Here is a 20,275-nt window from a genome sequence, read left to right as displayed (position 1 = left end):
ACATTACTGACACCTAGTGACCAGTGTAGAATACTACATATCTAGAATGAGTCTTCTGAATGCCTTCTATTTCTATTTTAGTTTATGCTTGATTTAGAGAGAAATACGTACAATTTGCTTTAATATGCAATAATGAGCATACTAATAAGAGGCCGTATTCAACCACACAACAGCGGTATTTATTCATTAATATATTTTTGAAAAACTGGGATAGCTGCGAAATTCGAAACACAATGTGACGAGGGACGACCGTACGGTACATTATACAGTGGTACCGTGGTTAGCGTGTTTTTCATCCCAAATTTTGCCTTGGCTTGCGTTCACCCACTTCATTAGCATCCAAAATATAAACACATCTGCATTGCAGGCCCCGGGCGCCATTTTCCGACAATAACCCTTGTCTGTATCAGCGTTGTAGAGCGATACACGACATAACAAACACATGGGCCACACAAGAGAGAAAGGCGATGGCCCGTACCGAGACAAGGGTGCAAGACCTCCGAATTTTACAACTTAAAGAGACTTAAACGGCAAGGTACTTGTTTATTGGTTCTAGAACATTGATATTTAGTTTGATATATTTTGTTTACATTTTTGCAAATTGTGGTTAAAGCACACTAATGTGTTTATGTTGTGTTATTTTGTTCATTGATGGTTTTGTCGTTTTTTCCCCCCCAAAAAACTAGGTAAAAGTGATGTTAAATGTTCAGTTGTCCATTCATTCGTCATTTGTAAGTATTTTTACATACTTTTCTGCATGTAAAACAATAATTATTGTCTATAAAATGTGTTTTTTGGGTGTCTGGAACGGATTAATTGGATTTACATTATTTTCTATGGAGAAATTTGCTTTGGTTAAAGTCCGTTTTGGTTTGAGTTGGACTTTCTTGAACGGATTAACGACGTTCACCAAGGCACCACTGTCTTCTCAAACTTTTTACACCGCCTCAAATATATTCAGCTTGACAAGTACCGCCGTTTTTGCCACCTAGCTTCTCGCATGTGGCTTGTACTCGCAGGTAATTGCTTTTGGATTATGAGGCGAGTTAAACATGAGACGCATGCACTGACTAGTGTACAAAAGCGGCTGTTTTAAGAATTTATTAGTGTTGGGTATTTCTTAGCTTGGATTTGGAACATTTAAGTAGAAAGGAGTGTCTTACGATGTTTGCGAGGCTAATATCAGGTGGCCGGCTTATGCTGCTAATGCCACATCAAAGAAATTCAGCAACCTCCTGTTTTGACACCCCCTTATTTTTCCACAAAACAGGCTGTGACTAATCAACTCAAGGTTTAAATCGGGATTTTTAGATATTTCACCTTGTTGACAAGCAGCATATGACTGGGAGACGAGGAAATGCACACCCTCTCTAGTGTAATATTGCTTAATTGCAGCTCGATATCGCCGGCAGCAGCCGACGGGGGTGAGGACACACGTGATGAATCGCCGATGACAGCGGAGACAAATGGCATCACAAAGAATCGGGGGCGTGAATAACAAACTGAATCAAATATGAAATGCATTCAAAAGGGGATAACGTCGGGGCTGACAGCATAATCAATCCGCATTTAGGCCTGATCTATTGTGAGATGGCTGCAGACAAAATCTCCTCGGCTGTGAGACTCGTCCTCATCTTCACTTCCTCGATTCTTTACACTCCTCCACTTAAACTCCTCTTTCCTTTGTTTCTTTTGTGGTTTATACTCTAGATGAGTCCGCGCCGATGACACATTTCATGGCGGACTTATCCGTCTTTCTTAGCAGCGAGGGCCACATTGCTGGTGGAGGAGAGAGGAGAAAAGAAAAAAAAAAAAAAAAAAAAAAAAAAAAAAGGTCAGCGCGCTAATGCACAAAGTGACAGCAGATACATCACCTCAACCTACGCTGACTTTTGGCAATACATCCCTCACTTGGACGCTCCATTTGTACTGGCAAAAACAGACGGCGTGATGGGAGATTTGGGGGGAGTGTGGCGGGGAAACAGAGGCGGAAAGTTTTTTGTGGCTAAGGAATGATTTACATCCCGTCTCAAATAAACAGACTTTAGATTTCAGTATTTTTTGTAAACAAAAACGCCAGACACACACACTGAACATAAACATGCTGAACTTTAGCAAACTTGCACACGTGTAATATGCACAACATGCATGTATGTCACATAAATAGTCATAAACACGCACAAATGTAACTCAAATATGCACGAATGTAGCAGACCAACTTGCACAAACGTAACAAACACGCACGAGTGTAACGTAAACATCATAAAAACGCAACAAACAAATGTAACGGACGTGCATAAATGTAACAAACATACGGAGCACGCACAAATTTACATGCAAGAATGTAACAGACTTGCACAACTGTAACAAACATGCATGAATGGAAACGTAACAAACATAGGAGACACACAAAGGTAACACAAACATGCATGGATGTAAGAAACTTGCGCAAACGTAACAAACATAGGAGACACACAAATGCACCCAAAACACGCATGGATGTAACAAACTTGCACAAACGTAACAAACACAGTCGACACACAAATGTAAGAAAAACGTGCATGGATGTAACCAACTTGCACAAACAGAACAAACATAGTCGACACACAAATGTGACAAAAATATGCGTGAATGTAAGAGATATGCACAAACATAACAAACACGCACGGATGTAACAAACTTGCACAAACTTAAAACACAGGAGACACACAATCGTTAACAAAAACACGCATGGGTGTAACAAAACTTGCACAAACGTAACAAACATAGGAGACACACAATTGTAACAAAAACATGCATGAATGTAACAAACTTGCGCAAACGTAACAAACATAGGAGACACACAAATGCACCCAAAACACGCATGGATGTAACAAACTTGCACAAACGTAACAAACACAGTCGACACACAAATGCACCCAAAACACGCATGGATATAACAAACTTGCACAAACTTAACAAACACAGTCGACACACAAATGTAAGAAAAACGTGCATGGATGTAACCAACTTGCACAAACAGAACAAACATAGTCGACACACAAATGTGACAAAAATATGCCTGGATGTAACAGATATGCACAAACGTAACAAACACGCACGGATGTAACAAACTTGCACAAGCTTAAACACAGGAGACACACAATCGTTAACAAAAACACGCATGGGTGTAACAAACCTGCACAAACGTAACAAACATAGGAGACACACAACTGTAACAAAAAACACGCATGGATGTAACAAACTTGCACAAACGTAACAAACATAGGAGACACACAAATGCACCCAAAACACGCATGGATGTAACAAACTTGCACAAACGTAACAAACACAGTCGACACACAAATGCACCTTTAACACGCATGGATGTAACAAACTTGCACAAACGTAACAAACACAGTCAACACACAAATGTAAGAAAAACGTGCATGGATGTAACCAACTTGCACAAACAGAACAAACATAGTCGACACACAAATGTGACAAAAATATGCCTGGATGTAACAGATATGCACAAACATAACAAACACGCACGGATGTAACAAACTTGCACAAGCTTAAACACAGGAGACACACAATCGTTAACAAAAACACGCATGGGTGTAACAAACCTGCACAAACGTAACAAACATAGGAGACACACAACTGTAACAAAAAACACGCATGGATGTAACAAACTTGCACAAACGTAACAAACATAGGAGACACACAAAGGAAACACAAACATGCATGGATGTAACAAACTTGCACAGATGTAACAAACATAGGAGACACACAAATGTAAGAAAAACGTGCATGGATGTAACCAACTTGCACAAACAGAACAAACATAGTCGACACACAAATGTGACAAAAATATGCCTGGATGTAACAGATATGCACAAACGTAACAAACATAGGAGACACACAAACGTAACAAACATGCATGGCTGGAACAAACGCACAAACGTAACAAACATAGCAGACATAAATGTAAAAAAAAAAAAAAAAACATGCATGGATGTAACAAACTCAAACAACCATGACAAACATGCATGAATGTAACACAATACAACTTGCACAAAACTAACAAACATGCACAAATGTAACATCAACACAATAAACACAACTGTAACAAACATGCATGCATGTAACAAAAATACAGAAATATAACATAGGAAACACATGTAACAAACGTACAAATGTTTAAAAAAAACATGCATACATGTAATATAAACCTAGTAAACCATGAACAAATGGAACAAACATGCATGGATGTAACTTTTTAAACCAAAGACGCGCTGCTTTCCATCTGGTTGATGCTAAAAGGAAAGTTTAACCATGTTAGCACAGCGCAAAAAAACGTTTTTTCTTCTATTGCAAAGCCTCCTAAAACACAAATTCACACAATATTCCAAATTAAATATACATATTTTGTACTGTATATATGTGACGTAATTGATCGCAAGTTCGTTCTTTGTCATTGAGTTGTTTGAGTCACTGAATGGAACGTTCTGAATCAAAACGCAAATGTTACCATTAGTGCATTCGCCAAAAACCAGGAAGTAGTCTCACAAACTGATCTGGTGACACTTCTTTTTGTGCATTCAATTTTTGCTTCATCTCAAGCAGCCACACGCACACACACACACACACACACACACACACACACACACACACACACAAACACGCTAAATGTTTCCTTTCAAATGTTCAAAAGTCAGAAGGACGACTTGTCTCCGCAGGAAGTGGCGTATCCTCGTGTGAGGTGGCGTGTTTTCGCTGACAGTCTGTTTGCTCTGAGTGGAAGCCTGCGCTTCATCAGCAGCGTCGCACACTTTGAAAGAAACTCTCGTAGCTGAGAGCGACAACAGCGGGCTGCTACTGCTGCTGCTGCTGCTGCCTGTGGGAAAACAACGTTTGTGTGACAACCTCCGGTGTTGCAGTGTGATGTTCCACAACTGCTGAGCACTGGTTTCTCGTACGGATCAGAAGCAAGACGAGTCTTGGTGACCTTTGCACAAATCAAAGAGCTTGTCGTTTCTGGGTACGCGCCCTCCCACTTCCTCCTTCACGCTGCTACCCTTCACACTATTTCAATTTGAGCCACAATAACATTTCACACTTCATTTCATATTTCTCTCCATATTGATGAAAAAGGAGTCGTGGGCCACGCTAACAGCTCTGCAAATGTCTTAGTTAAGCGCTGAATGCGTATAAGCAACCACCAACGTGACATAATGTAACATGCAGCCAACATCAACAGAAGAAACATTCGTAATTGTCGCATAATAAATAGATACACGTTGAACAAACGTGGATAAAATGCATACATGTGCACAGACATGCAGAACCTGAACAAAAACATACATAACCCATCAAATCCATGAATGTTACGCCTACATAGATGCGTAAACTTAACATAAATATGCATAATATGCGCGTGTTACAAATATAACACGTGCAAACGTAAGAAACCTGTAAAAATGTAACAAACATGCAAAAACGTAACATAATTATGCATGAATGTAACAATATAGTGTATATATATATATATATATATATATGTATAACAAGCGTATATTTATGTAACATAAGCAAAAGAGAACAACATAAACACACCAACAGTACCTAACCTTAACATAAATGTGCGCCACACATATAAATTTATAGTTACAGTGCAAAAATGTCTATAAATGCATCAAGCAAGCATAAATGCAGTAAAACAGATGAACATAACTTAAACATGCACAAGAGTAACAAACGTAGCACGAACATGCATGAATGCACCATAAATATGCATGACTAACATAAATACGCACAAACGTAACACAAACATGCATGAATGTACCATAAGTATGCGGGACTGTAACATAAATACGCACAAACGCAACACAAACATGCATGAATGTACCATAAGCATGCATGACTAACATAAATACGCACAAACATGCATGAATGTACCATAAGTATGCGGGACTGTAACATAAATACACACAAACGTAACACAAACATGCATGAATGTACCATAAATATGCGGGACTGTAACAGAAATACGCACAAACGTAGCACAAACATGCATGAATGTACCTCAAGCATGCATGACTAACATTAATACGCACAAACGTAACACAAACATGCATGAATGTACCATAAGTATGCGGGACTGTAACATAAATACGCACAAACGGAACACAAACATGCATGAATCTACCATAAATATGCGGGACTGTAACATAAATACGCACAAACATGCATGAATGTACCTCAAGCATGCATGACTAACATAAATCCGCACAAACGTAACACAAACATGCATGAATGTACCATAAGTATGCGGGACTGTAACATAAATACGCACAAACATGCATGAATGTACCATAAGCATGCATGACTAACATAAATACGCACAAACGTAACACAAACATGCATGAATGTACCATAAGCATGCATGACTAACATAAATACGCACAAACGTAACACAAACATGTATGAATGTACCATAAGTATGCGGGACTGTAACATAAATACGCACAAACGTAACACAAACATGCATGAATGTACCATAAATATGTAGACTGTAACATAAATACACACAAATGTAACACGAACATGCATGAATGTACCATAAATATGGGGGATTGTAAACATAAATATGCACAAACGTAACACAAACATGCATGAATGTACCATAAATATGTGACTGTAACATAAATACACACAAACGTAACACGAACATGCATGAATGTACCATAAATATGGGGGACTGTGAACATAAATACGCACAAACATGCATGAATGTACCATAAGCATGCATGACTGTAACATAAATACGCACAAACGTAACACAAACATGCATGAATGTACCATAAGTATGCGGGACTGTAACATAAATACGCACAAACGTAACACAAACATGTATGAATGTACCATAAGTATGCGGGACTGTAACATAAGTACGCACAAAAGTAACACAAACATGTATGAATGTACCATAAGTATGCGGGACTGTAACATAAATACGCACAAACGTAACACTAACATGCATGAATGTACCATAAGCATGCATGACTAACATAAATACGCACAAACGTAACATAAAACATGCATGAATGTACCATAAATATGCGGGACTGTAACATAAATACGCACAAATGTAGCACAAACATGCATGAATGTACCTCAAGCATGCATGACTAACATAAATATGCACAAACGTAACACAAACATGCATGAATGTACCATAAATATGCGGGACTGTAAATATAAATACGCACAATTTAACACAAACATGCATGAATGTATCATAAGCATGCGGGACTGTAACATAAGTACGCACAAAAGTAACACAAACATGCATGAATGTACTGTACCATAGGTATGTGGGACTGTAACATAAATACGCACAAACGTAACACAAACATGCATGAATGTACCATAAATATGTAGACTGTAACATAAATACACACAAATGTAACACGAACATGCATGAATGTACCATAAATATGGGGGATTGTAAACATAAATATGCACAAATGTAACACAAACATGCATGTATATATTATTAATATGCGGGACTGTAACATAAATATGCACAAACGTAACACAAACATGCATGAATGTACCATAAATATGGGGGACTGTGAACATAAATATGCACAAACGCAACACAAACGAGTGTAATATCGACAAACGTGCACGGACGCAACAGGCACGTGTTTATGTAACATGAGCAAAACTGCACAGGATAAACGTAACAAAAGTGCACAAACTCAACATGGACATATGTGAATGTAACAAACATCCCCCAGCGTAACACGGGTGTCACATAAATGTGCACGACTGTAACAAAAATGCACAAACACGTAGGAATGCAACATAAACATGCACAAACATGCATGAATGGAACAAAGCACGCAAACGTAACATACGTGTACATGGTATGTATGAATGTCGCAGAAATATGCATTGACGTTAAACTGCACAAATTGTAGATACGAACAATTCATTACCATTCAGTCGCAAAACGCAACACAAACATGTAACAACGCAACATAAGCACAACACAAACGTGTGCATTTTGTGTATTGATCCACACCAAGTCAACCCGACGTACAGAGATTTCATTCATCTAATTGATGATGTCACAAATCCTCCCCTTGGGCGCCATCCTTTTGAAATCTGATTTTTATTTATTTATTTTTTTTAAACGCTTCGTCAATGATTGCGAGTGTGTGCGTGTGTGCGCGCGCGTGTGCGCGTCACAAGTTTTGCCGAGGCAACACTCAACTGTCGGAAGATGAAAACAGACATGTTTGTTGCCGAAGGGGAACTGTAAACGTGATTTTAACAGACAAGGCCGAGCCAGCCGGAGATGCACCAAGGGACGTATACGCCCCCCCACCCCCCGCCAACCCCGCCTCATCACTACAAGCTCCCTCCCCCCCCCTCAGATTTTATGAAGCCACATATGATGATGAGAACCTCGCCAACATACACCCTTTCATCAAAAAGTGGACCCGTGTGTGTGTGTGTGTGTGTGTGTGTGCGTGTGTGTGTATATATATATATATTTATATATTTTATAGACTTCTTCATGGAATGGCAGGTCAAAGGTCAGACAAAGAAAGAAGTGGAGCGTGACATTTAAATGGTTGGAATACGAGACAGGAAACACAAATCATGTGCAGGCGGATGGAAGGAACAATATGTTTGCGTAAGATAGGGAAATAAAAAAAAATGTCTGCCGGCAGGGATCAAACCCACAATCTTCAGGGGATGCGACGACCCGCCTCGCTCCCCGTGCTCGACAAGCGGTATGATAAAGGTCATCGTGGCGTGACCGTTGGGCAGGGTGTCACCTTGCCGGGCGCCCTTTATCGCGCGGCCGTGATTGATGTGTGGCAAAGGCTTTAACGCTCGACTCTCGCTGAATAATAAGTGAAACAACAGCAATAGGTAATGCAATGTCGGCGATATGCTATTGCTAGCGGCCTAAACCGGCTGTGTTAGGAATCCATAATACTGACTTAATAGTGACTTCATTGTAAATATTGCGACTATGAAGAAAGGGCATTTTCTATTGGCTGATTGTTAGGAATTCTTTTAAAACATGAGGTCAAATGTAGTGCAATACTACACTACAACCAGCTGAGGCGCTGTTGAGTCATGTTCAACTAGTTAGTAATGTGAGGAAGAACAATGTGGATTCAGTTTTTATGTTGCAAAGCTAAATAAAAATGGAAAGAAAAAAAATTACAAAACAACATCAAATAATTGGTCAAATATAAAATGTATATTTAATGAAATTAATTAATATCATAATTTAATACAATAATTGTTTATTTTCAATAGGTATTCAAACAGCTACAAAACACAAATTAAAAATATTTTAAAAAATATAAAAATTTTCGAATATACAGTATATTATTTAACAAATTCATTGTTTATTTTCATTAGCGAGGCAAAAAAGCTGCAAAACAGTCACGTGACGGCAGTGGGGTTCCCCCAAAATGACAACCTAATATTATAAGATTCGATACAAATATTTTAGTACCTAAAATTAACCAAAAAATGCAATAAAAAATAATTACAAACAAAAATAACATTACAAATAATTCGACAACAATAATTCATTAATAATAATTAATAAACCCAGTCTACCCTTATGTGTTTAGAGGTCCAGGGATGGTAAACGCCACACCATTACCCTTTCATGACTCCTAATTCACATTTTAATTAGCTTTATCAAGGGTGGCAACCCCCCCTAGGAGGAATTCGCTCACAAAAACAAACCACACACAAATTGGACGAAAGCGAGGTGCAACGGGGCAGCCATTAACCCTGCTGACTCACCTCTTCTTGGCAGAATGTGCCCCCCCGGGAACAGCAGAGGTGACATTATGGTTCACTTCCTTATTGCTACATCTCCTAAAGGTTCATTCATTCAATAAAAAAAATCCCCTTTAAATACTAATTAATGCTTTCACCTGTCAACTGTTACCGTTCTGGAGTCACCAGGAGCAAGATGGCGGACTAATGACAGCAAGTAAGTCTAATTTGGGAATCATGTTAGATTTCCCCCTTTTAATTGCAAAAGACGGTCAAAAAATATACTTTAGTCACCTCTTCTTGAATCACTTTAGCTTCTAGAGATGTGTCGTATTTACCCTCAAGACATCATTGGTCATAGAGTACCGTTTGACTGATAGAAGGCTTTTGACACCACCCTGTGGCTGAAGCAGGTACTGCAAGTGGCGTTAATGCAGCGGCTTTCATTTTTACACAGCTTTCATTTTAACAAAAAAATCTTACAATAAAAAGCAGTTTCTATGCACACACTGAATTAATGTATGTTATATTGCCTAATGTTTTCGTCTTACTGCTCATACAAAAACACATATTGCTTTTTGGCTTACCTTTATTTTTATGCAACGGTCGCTCAGGCTAAGAGATTTTTCCAACATTTTCAACTTGTGGATCGTAAAAACAACGCGGCAAAAGGCTTCTCATTTTTCATCGCTTAGCAGATAAAAAGTTGCACACATTGGAACAACAGGTACTCTTTTACCGTTTTATATTATGCAGGCAATTAACGTTTACGGGCATTAGCGTCACCTTGTGGTTTGGAGGGAAGAGTCACACTTTACGCAAAGTAAACCAGGTTGCTCTTGTTCGTGGATTTTGTCATTCGGGTAGACATACCAACAGTGCCGTCTACTGGTTGAATGTGTGAATTACAGGATTTTAGTTGGCTGAAATGGCTCTAAAATGTTAAATATTGGTTGAAAATGTTTTATTTGAATAGGGAAAGAACGTAACGCTGTTAGTTACATTTTATTTGACGTCTAAGAAGTTGTTCCTTCAAAAAAAAAAAGCAAAAACGAAGGCATATACTATGAAGCTAGCATGCTTGTATTATTGTATTCTATGTACTGTCTGGCATTTTTTTTTAACTCGTGCAATATAAAATACTAGGGCTAGTTATTTTATTGATTAACCTTGCTCGCTTCTGCTATATGTTGAATATTATGGCCGAAATTTGCATATTTTTTAACATTCAATGAAATGCTGCCCCCTACTGGTTACACTTTGTATTTTCGATATAGTGTACTATTTTTTTCCTTAAATTATTTATATTCCATGCAGTTGGCGACCAGTCCAGGGTGTACCCCGCCTGTCGCCCGAAGTCAGCTAGGATAGGCTCCAGCAAGCCCCCGCGACCCTAATGAGGAGAAGCGGCATAGAAAATAGATGGATGGATGGATATTCCATGCAGTGGTTTGTACTTCATTTCTAAGAGCACTGTGTGCAGAAGTGGCTAAAAGAGCCACTGTTATTAAAGTTGACATTAAGAGGGCAACGAGAAGTCTCCTTTGTTATCTTTGACAAGCTTCTTACTATATGCGCAAGTAAAAGCACTTAAAAGTGGAAAGCTGACATCCGCACACCTTTATTTGTACGCGAGGCGGTGTTGTGTGACACTTGATCTTCTTTTCCATGTCTCTCTTGATGAGGAAATTACAACATAGCACCTTTAATGTAAGTTTCCCGGCTGCAAATGCGCCCTTAAGTTTAAGCGTTGCTCAAATGGCTTGCAATCTTGCAAGAGACGTCTCGCAGCGCAGCAGTCAAGGAAAATAATGACATTAATAGGTTACATAAACCACAACAAACCTTGAGGAATTATCTTGATGAAGTCATTGAAAAGGCAACAGTACACGATGGCATTTCTTTAATAAACATTTACCAAAGGAAAAGGGGGAGGGCAAAATATTTTTAATACAAAAAAAAGAACTTGGGTTTGTTCATTTTACACTTTTACTTCTATTTGCAAGAAGAAAAACAGCGTCTCTCTCTGTCAAGAACAGATTTGCTCATCCAAGTGCTACCAGTCCACTTGCTTTGAGTGCTCATGATAACAGGCCCTCGATGTTCCAGCTAAGTCATTGTCAAAAAAAAAAAAAAAAAAAAAACAAGAGAAGAGAAGACAACGGGTCACGCTTGTAACTGTGCAGATAAATGCACACAATGCGTTTTTCTCCATAAGCTAAAATAGTTGAGCCTACTTCAGTCAGTAGTGCAAAACATAATACTACTCAGGAAGGACAAGAGTGTACCCGGCCCAGTATTTCAACTTACAATCAGAAAAGAACAAAACAGGTAAAAGTTTAATTTAAAAGACTTGTAGAACAAATTACAAAAAAATATGAAAATGGTCTGAGCCAGAAAAGCTCCTCTGTTGTCCTTCAGCAATGTAGTCCACATTCCACATCGAGGAGGGACACAAATGCAGACACAGACTGGACAAACTGTCTCGTCTGCTCCAAGAGGCTTCAAGTCATCTCAACTTTGTTCATTTCTCCAAAAGTGTTGCAGTTTCTTTTAGAAGGGCAGACCTCGTCCTCTGATGGCTGCTGTTGAGTTCACATGGGGGACAAAACCAAGCGGTAGTGGCGGTTGTCCCGGTGCCGGGATGGGTGGGGGAGGGGGCACGCCATCCTTCCTCACCATGGCATGGTTGTACAGGTGGAGGGCGCTCATGCTGGGCTGCCCCTCCACTGGCAAAGAACTGTATTCAAAGCGGTGGTCCTTGTCTCCGGTGAACACCATGCTGTTGGGTCCAGTGGCGGCAGCCCCCGGCAGGGGAAAAGGCTCCGGGGGGGTCGGGACAGGGGGAGCGGCATGACCCGGCCTGCCAAACACTTCTCTTAGAGAGTGCGGTGGCAGGCCTCCGCCTAACATGTGACCCATGAAGCTGTCCCCAAACCCTGCAGGAGTGAAGGGGGGAGGCGGTGGGTGGCTAAAGTCACCCCCATACCCGGGGCCCTCCGCAGTGGGTAGGGGTGGATAGTCTGGCTCGGGTGGGCGACCGCCGTCACCTCCACCCGCTGATGCTATCGGCGGGGCGTGGCCAGTCTTGGGCTCGGGTGGCGGCTGCCTGTAGTCCAGGTCTGCGTGTGGAGGGGGTTCTGGGGGCTCGGGTGGTCTCTGGTCAGGGGGCAGGATGGGCATGCCACTTAACTTAAGCGCTGTAAGACAAATGACATCATGCAGTCATACATTCATTTTCTGATGTTTTCAAATACATGACAAGACTAAATAGCTGACCTGGAGAGACTGGGCTGGACTCTGGAGGGTGTTTGACATCAGGAGGAAGTGGGGGCTGTCCTGCTGTGAGATTGCCGCCCTCCACGGCATCCCCTCCGTCGCTGCCCTCCTGCCTCTGAGCCTGCAGTAGCTGAGCCAGCAGCATGGTCACGGCTGTCTGGGTGGCAGCCGCTGCATCTCCTTCCGCAATACTGGTGGGGGGAGGAGGAGAAGGAGGCTTGGGCATTGGTGGGGTGCGGGGCACGCCTGGTGGAGCGGCGAGCTGGGGGGGCTTAGCAGGTAGCTGCTGAGGGGCGGTCTCCGCCACCTCGGTGCTGGGCGCTAAGACTTTAGAGAGCTGCTGCAGCGTCTCCTGGTTGACCTTTGAGCTCATGTTCTGGAAAAACTGGGTTGAGTTGACGGCGCTGTTGGCCGGACCCAGGAAGTTGAGCAGGACTGCCAGCTGCTCCTGGGTCAGCTGGGAGTTTGGACCTTTGGGATCTGCAGAAGACGTATTGTTAGCACCATTCACGCAGATCCTGCATCCAATGTTTTCCCAATCAAATATTAGGAGTAGGAGTTGATAAAAAGGTAAAAATGTGTATTCTGTGACTCACCCAGCAGTGCAGAAGCTGCTGCATTCTGGGCTTTGATACTTCCAGATGCCGGGAAGCCCTGAGGAGTGTTACTACGGCTGTCATCCAGGCCCAGCTCCTTACGCGGCGCCTTGGGGGCGGCCAGTTCCTCCGGCATCTGCTTCTGACGCCGACGCTTCTTGCTCCACAGCTCGTGACAGTCTTGCCATAGAGGAAGGCTGCAGAACACTTCAAGTGTAAGTTTCAACCCGCAAACTACTCATCGAAGGTGCGTGCAAAATGTAAGAAAACATACTCTGGAGGGGGCATTTTGTCAGGGTCCACGTCCTTGAGGAACTCGCTGGCCAACGCCTGCTCGGCCGCGCAGCGCTTGCTGGGGTCAAGGTTCAGCATGTGATCAAACAGGTCCAAAGCAGATGGCGGGATGCTGCACAACAAAATGTTGAAATGAGGAGACGCTGCTAGGTTTTGGCTAGTGTGTACAATGATCTGTGCTCAAATTTAGTTCACTTCCCCTGCTCCGGCACGACTGCAAGGGGCGGGCAAGGGCATCATGTGATTGCGCGCAACGTAGCACAGAATGTCTGCAATACTCCTCACAAGTTCTTGATGACACAATTCATAACAGAAAATATTATACCATACTAATAAATACTCACACTCAATCCACAAAGTCGAAAACCAAGCGACTGTGTGCGTAAGGCGAGTCATTTAATCATACGTCCTCTCCTCTCAATTATAGCCGACCTCGCACAATAGAACAATCAGAACGACTCAAAATAATGTGTGAGCACAGGCCAGTGGGGGCCAGGAGAAAGGGGACAATATCGTTCAAGTCCAGCATGGTAAAAATGGCCTCGTGGGAGCACACCCTTCAACAAAAGTATTCTACTAGTAGACTTACAAGGCAAACTCCTCCCGCAGTCGTCTTCTATACTGCTTCTTTGGTTTCATGGTGTTAAAGAAGGGAAGCTTGATGACATCGGGCCAAACTGCAGGGCACGGACTACCACATATCCGACTGGAATACACAAAACAGTGGATAATGAGTCAACTTTTCCCATTGAAACGGAGTCCAAAGGCAGATCATTAATTACACCAAATGGATCATAAACGTACCTGATAAGCTCCAACTGGGCGAGCTCCTGATTAGCTTGAAAGATTGGCTTCTTTGTGAACAATTCCCCAAGGATGCATCTGTATATGACCGCGTATTTTATTATGTTTTATTTCCTATACATATAAATATATAAATAAGGTCTCTTTCAATGAAAACTCTTACCCGCAGCTCCACACGTCGATGGCCGGTGTGTACCGTTCTTCACCCAAGAGGAGCTCTGGGGGGCGGTACCACAGCGTGATGACTTTGTTGGTGTACGGTCGACTGGGAATCAGACGCACGCGGTAAATGTGTTAGCACTGCAACCACAGGGCGTCTTAGTGCTTGTTTATATGAAGGCTCACCTTTCTTCCGAGTTGTACAAGCGAGCGAGACCAAAGTCTGCCAGCTTTATTTGACCTCTGATTAGAAGATGATTGAATGTTAGAAAAACAAACAACATGCTGTACAAGGAAGTCACAAAGAATAAACAGGGGTTTTATGCTTAACGAGCGCCCTGACTACGCGGACTGACTTGTTGTTGAGCAGGATGTTGGAGCACTTGATGTCTCTGTGTAGGAAGTTCTTCTTGTGGCAGTAGTCCAGGCCTTCCAGCAGCTGCCGCATGAAAGACTTGATGTGGCTCTCGTTGAAGTGCACCAGGCCGGACTCCAGCAGGCCCATCAGGTCGTGGTCCATGTACTCAAACACAAGATAGAAAGCACCTGTCGGGAAAAGGAATAAAGATGACATTGATTTAAAAAGAGCCGTCATAATGTTGTTTATTACACAGGCATACCTTTATCGTTTTTAAAGTCCAGAGCATCCTCTTTGTCTGTGACGATCTCCTTCATGTTTATGATGCTCTTGTGGTTGAGCTGTCGCAAGATTTTTATCTCCCTGATGGCCGTGATGGGGAAGCCCTCCTTCTCGTTGTCCAGGCGCACTTTCTTTAAAGCCACCATCTCCGCTGCAGGACAAGAGGAGGTGTTATTTCAATCCGAAAAGAAGACCGAAGACAGAGGAGGAATCAGTCAGGTGTCTCACCTGTGTCTTTGTCTTTAGCTTTGTACACCTGGCCGTATGTGCCTTCTCCCGTGATGCCGATGATCTCGAACTTGTCCACGCAGCGCTTTCCCCAGTCGATCTCGGTTTCTTTGATCTCGCCGTATCTCGGGCCGCACATTCTGGGATTGAGCAAATAAGTCATTTTATAAAATAAAAGAGTGTGTGGACTTTGAAGCAAAGCCAAACATACTTGGGCCTTCTACGCAGCGCTTGGGTTTTTTTCTCCTCAGTCGGGCTGTGCGGGGAAGACGTACGGCTGGAGAGAACCGGCGGGAGGGGCAGGTCGGTGAGAAGCTGTCGGCCCTTTCGCTCAGACTTCTTCTTCCCTGAGACAGACCCGTCTTTTGTGCTGACATGACAATGGAAAAGAAGTGCAAAGTCATGAAGCATGCCATTTATTGTCAGACATTTGTGAAATCGGAAGGCTAAAAGTACCTCTCTCCCTTATTTATGTGTTCCAGAATATTCTGGGGCAGTGATAGGCCTGAAATACTAGCGGTGAGAGACCCGGCGGCTCGTTCCTTGTCTTTGCTTAGCCCGGTTGCTTTCCTCTTATCCTGATGCACAGAGTCGTCTTTTCCCTTTCCGTCCTTGTCCCGGCTAGTCAGCTGTTCCGTGCTCCTCTTTGAAGACCTGTCAGAGGGCGACTGAGGCTGGCTGGATGTGGGAGTCCGTGGTCCTTTCTCTACTGCTGCTGGTGGTGGTGGTGGTGGTACAGGTGGAGAGGGGGGGCGGCCCTTCCTGGCTGCGTGGTTGGTCTTGGGGCTGGGCTGGTGAGCGGAGGATGCCGCGGCCTTGGTGGGAGTGGATGCGTTGCTGGTGGTCTTGGCTTTGGCGGCCGCCTCAGCAGCCTTGGCCTTCTTTTGCTTGCTGAGCTCAGCGGCCAGGCTGCTTTTGAAGGTGAGCGTGCTGGGAGACAGGCTGGAGGGGCGGGAGCGAGAGCGTGAGTGGCGGTGGCGGCTTCTGGAACTCGAGCGCCTGGCGGACGAATAGGTGCTTCTGCTGCGAGACCTTGCGGATCGCCTGGAAAACAAATTACCCTGGATTTCAATTACTTCAGGAGCACTTGAAACTGTTCAATTACATAACTAAACTCTGTAGATTAAGTCAAGTCTGTGAAGGAGGAAGTTAAAACAACACATAGCTAACAGCGGAGAGGAAGAGAAACTATCTAGACCAGGCATGCCCAAAACTTTTCTTCAGTTCAAGACCCAACTTAGAAAAATGGTTCCTCCCTGGGTACCAAACTCACAAAATTTTTATCATGTATTGCCACAGCATCCAGCTAGGTAAAAAACAAAAAAAGAAACCCCCTACAGGGCGCCCCTTACGGGTTGTGATTAAAATGCAGCTATCCAGATTAGTTTTGTAAATAAGTTTCTCAGAGTACATGTTTAGGGATAAAATTGTGTATTATCCTCCACTAGTAGTAGTAGTTGCCATGTGTATGTGATGGCTGTAGATTCAACTGTAGATGGAGACAAATGGTCAATAACTGTTGATGTTGCTTGATGGCTGCCATGTTTTTCCATTTCATTTTACAGACACGTGCTTGTCAGTCTCCTCAAGGTGTGTAGCATATATTGCGCTGAAAAGTTGTGGGTTGTTACATAGAGTGTACAGAGTTGTGTGAGAAACTGAAAGTCAATCTGACTTCCAGGATTTCATAAACAGCACCACCGTGTGGTGCGATTGTCAGCAAAATAATAGCACAGGCTTAAGTGTGCATGTTTTGACAAATGTTCACCCTTTTGTGGAGCTAGAAGAGTGTAACCACAAGGTGTCCTCATTTCTCCTGTCCTATTTAATTTGACTCCAAACAAGGATCAACAGGCCATTTGGTAATGAATTATGCGACTCATCAACAAATGTGTTTACAGAATTGACCAGAGGGAAGCCAATAAAAACTGGAAATGTGTTCTCAATTAGGCTGATCTTTAGAGAATTATTGGAGACTCGTAACAATAAATCATGTTGATACAATCAGTGTCCTCAGACAGGCACATTATTTTTGGGCTTTTATCATCAGAATTGTGTTTAATGCTCAAGGTCAAATGTGTGCTCTGGCTATTTAGTAACCATCCTATCTACTCGTGTGTTGAAATCCACCCCACAATCTCAGCCCGAGACCTCACCTGACATCTGGACTTGGGCTCAGGGACTTCCTGTACGGACTTCGTGATCTCCGGCGACCTCCATAAGGACTAGCACCAAACTCTCCCGGCTCGTACGGACTGCGTCGGCCATAACTCGGAGACCTGCGCCAGTTCGCTGGAGTCGCGGGGGACCGCTTCCTCTTGTTCCCAGAGTATGAGCTGGGCGACTTGGGCATGTTGTATGCGCCATACATCTCCACATCTCGGCCGTAATAAGTGGACGAGGGAGAGAGTCTTTTGTTTCCAAAAGTGGGACTTCTTCTTGATATCATCTGATTGTAGCCTACTGGAGACTGGTAGCTGTACGAGCTGTAGGACGTCCCATAGGGACTCTCTGCTTTCAAGCCTGGACTTCTCCTGTAGGCCCTGAGGTCTTCTCGGTCATCCCTGTAAGACTGAGGAGCGTCTCTGTACGCAGACGGGGTCTCTTTGTCCGATCTCGTTTTACTCCGCTGCCTTTTGGAATCTCGTTTATCCACAGACTGCGAGGACCGACTTGAAGCCGCCTTTTTGCCATTTTTGTCAGTACTCCTCATAGTCTCTCTGTGGTTTTTAGAGCCACTAGGGCTAACGACGCTACAAACTTTGGAGTCTCTTTCTCGATTCTGATGGTCCTTCTTCCGTCCGAGGTCTTTGCCTGGCTTGCTCCTTTCCGATGGTCCTCTGGGGTCCTTGACGAGGAAAACAGCCTCACGATCTCTCGGGTGACTTCTGTGCGGAGATGCCGGCCCGTTATATTCTCCAAAGTCACCGAGTCGGTCCACTGAGAACCCATCAACGTGGTGGTCCAGTTTGGGCGAGGGGCTCCCTGAGAAGCGCTCTGACTGGGAGCTCACGTCATCATACTCTACCAGTGTCCGAAGTTCAGCCTCTTTCCCAAAAGTGCCTTGTCGGTCATTGACAGAACCTTCAGCAGCACCCATATGCCAAAAGTCTCTCTCTTTGGCCTGCCTGCGTTTCTTCCTCCTGGAGGCAGAGGGTCGTCTCTTGTCAGGGTGTCTGTCCCGCTGAGCTGCACTGCTGCCCGGCTTACTAGCATTACGTCTGTCCTGCCTGTTTGCAATTCTCTGTGTGGAGGGACTCCGGCCCCGGCCATCCCTAACTACATCTGAATTAGGCATTTATCCACACAATGAAGACTTACACCTGATGAAAATAACCTATAAATTGTGTACTCTATCCCAACTATGTTCCTTGGTGTGCAGTGGAACAAAACATTGGGCTAGTTAGCATCCTAACCCCGTTCACATTAGAACGCTAGCTTAACGATAGCATCACAATGATAGCTTGATTGAAGTTTTGGTCGAAGAGGACATTAACCAATTCTGCCACATAAAACGCACAATATGACATTTAGTTACCACTCGATGATGAAACACAGGACTCCATCAGGTGCATATTATCGATTTGCTAGCACATGCTAGCAAGCTAGCCCCCTGCAGCTAACGGTATACAGCGACACATTGCATTACAACTCGTGGACAAAAGGTAGAGGCCTGGGGACCTTCCGGATTTAAAGTCCAGCTCCTTTGACACGCACAAGTAGTATCAGAGAGTAAATCCATTCACAGGTTAGTGTTAAAAGTTCAAAACTTCTCGCCTGCCATTACCCTCGGAGGCGCAACAAGGAAGTGAAGCGGCACGCGAGCTAGCCTGTTAGCCACCTAGCCGCTAGCCAGCTAGCTAAAAGATTTGTTTTCCACTAACAAACGGTAAACAATAGAGCGTCCCGCCGAGTGCTTGCTCCATTTCCTCTTGGCGTCATTATCCAAAGCTTCCAAATTCCAAATCGACAGTTGAATCGAATGAACTTCCACACGGTGTTAACTTTGTTGGCGGTGAGTAGGCTAACTGTGCTTCTGTCGCCGAGGCCCACACACAAGCTTTCAAACTACAGGCCTCGTGCGCAAGCGTCAGCCAATCACTGCCGAGTACGTCATCATCATATGTGGTGACGTCATCACCGAGGGAACCCCTAGCCCTCACTGAGAGTACCTGAACTTTAACCTTCTCCGATCCAGAAAAATTTAAGTTAGTTTGTTGCATTAAATAATTGTCTCGGATGGAACCATTACTCATAAGCATTTGTTTTAATAAAACAAAGATATGTAAAGCAGCTAAAGAAGCGGTATATGGAATCCAGTCTTTAATCCCCCTGAAAACCTGTGAAGGATGCTAAACATTGAGTTGCCAAGCGACAGACTCAAAACCTTCTGGGTTTTGGAAAGTATCTGCTCAGGGGAGTGGACCAAAACCCTTCCTGTTGATGTGTCTGTGTTTACCAACAA

General features: G+C 43.2%; 2 protein-coding genes across 3 annotated transcripts in view; both read right to left on the bottom strand.

The window, feature by feature from the left end:
• LOC129173933 (RNA-binding Raly-like protein) overlaps positions 1–10,544 on the bottom strand; it is a 170,774-nt gene extending 160,230 nt beyond the window's left edge. Inside the window, exon 1 of one of the 2 annotated variants that reach the window (XM_054765317.1) lies at positions 10,398–10,544. The gene's annotated coding sequence lies outside the window, so the exon portion shown is untranslated. Of the gene's footprint in view, positions 1–9,834; positions 9,975–10,397 lie in introns of those variants that run through there. The other variant, XM_054765319.1, reaches the window with a different exon arrangement.
• A 1,152-nt stretch (positions 10,545–11,696) lies between these two features.
• On the bottom strand, positions 11,697–19,873 carry cdk13 (cyclin-dependent kinase 13). The gene is made up of 14 exons (XM_054765574.1): positions 17,967–19,873; positions 16,267–16,854; positions 16,022–16,180; positions 15,811–15,950; positions 15,563–15,733; positions 15,299–15,488; positions 15,129–15,185; positions 14,947–15,048; positions 14,784–14,861; positions 14,569–14,685; positions 13,960–14,091; positions 13,686–13,882; positions 13,090–13,569; positions 11,697–13,010 (listed from the first exon to the last, which is right to left on the bottom strand). Exons 1-14 carry the CDS (start codon positions 19,106–19,108, stop codon positions 12,364–12,366), a joined length of 4,200 nt encoding a protein of 1,399 aa, XP_054621549.1. The 5' UTR covers positions 19,109–19,873; the 3' UTR covers positions 11,697–12,363.
• Between the last annotated feature and the right edge of the window lie 402 nt (positions 19,874–20,275).

This window comes from Dunckerocampus dactyliophorus, chromosome 21 (assembly GCF_027744805.1).
Source record: "Dunckerocampus dactyliophorus isolate RoL2022-P2 chromosome 21, RoL_Ddac_1.1, whole genome shotgun sequence".
Taxonomy (NCBI): domain Eukaryota; kingdom Metazoa; phylum Chordata; class Actinopteri; order Syngnathiformes; family Syngnathidae; genus Dunckerocampus; species Dunckerocampus dactyliophorus.
This window is presented reverse-complemented; position numbering and strand designations above follow the sequence as displayed.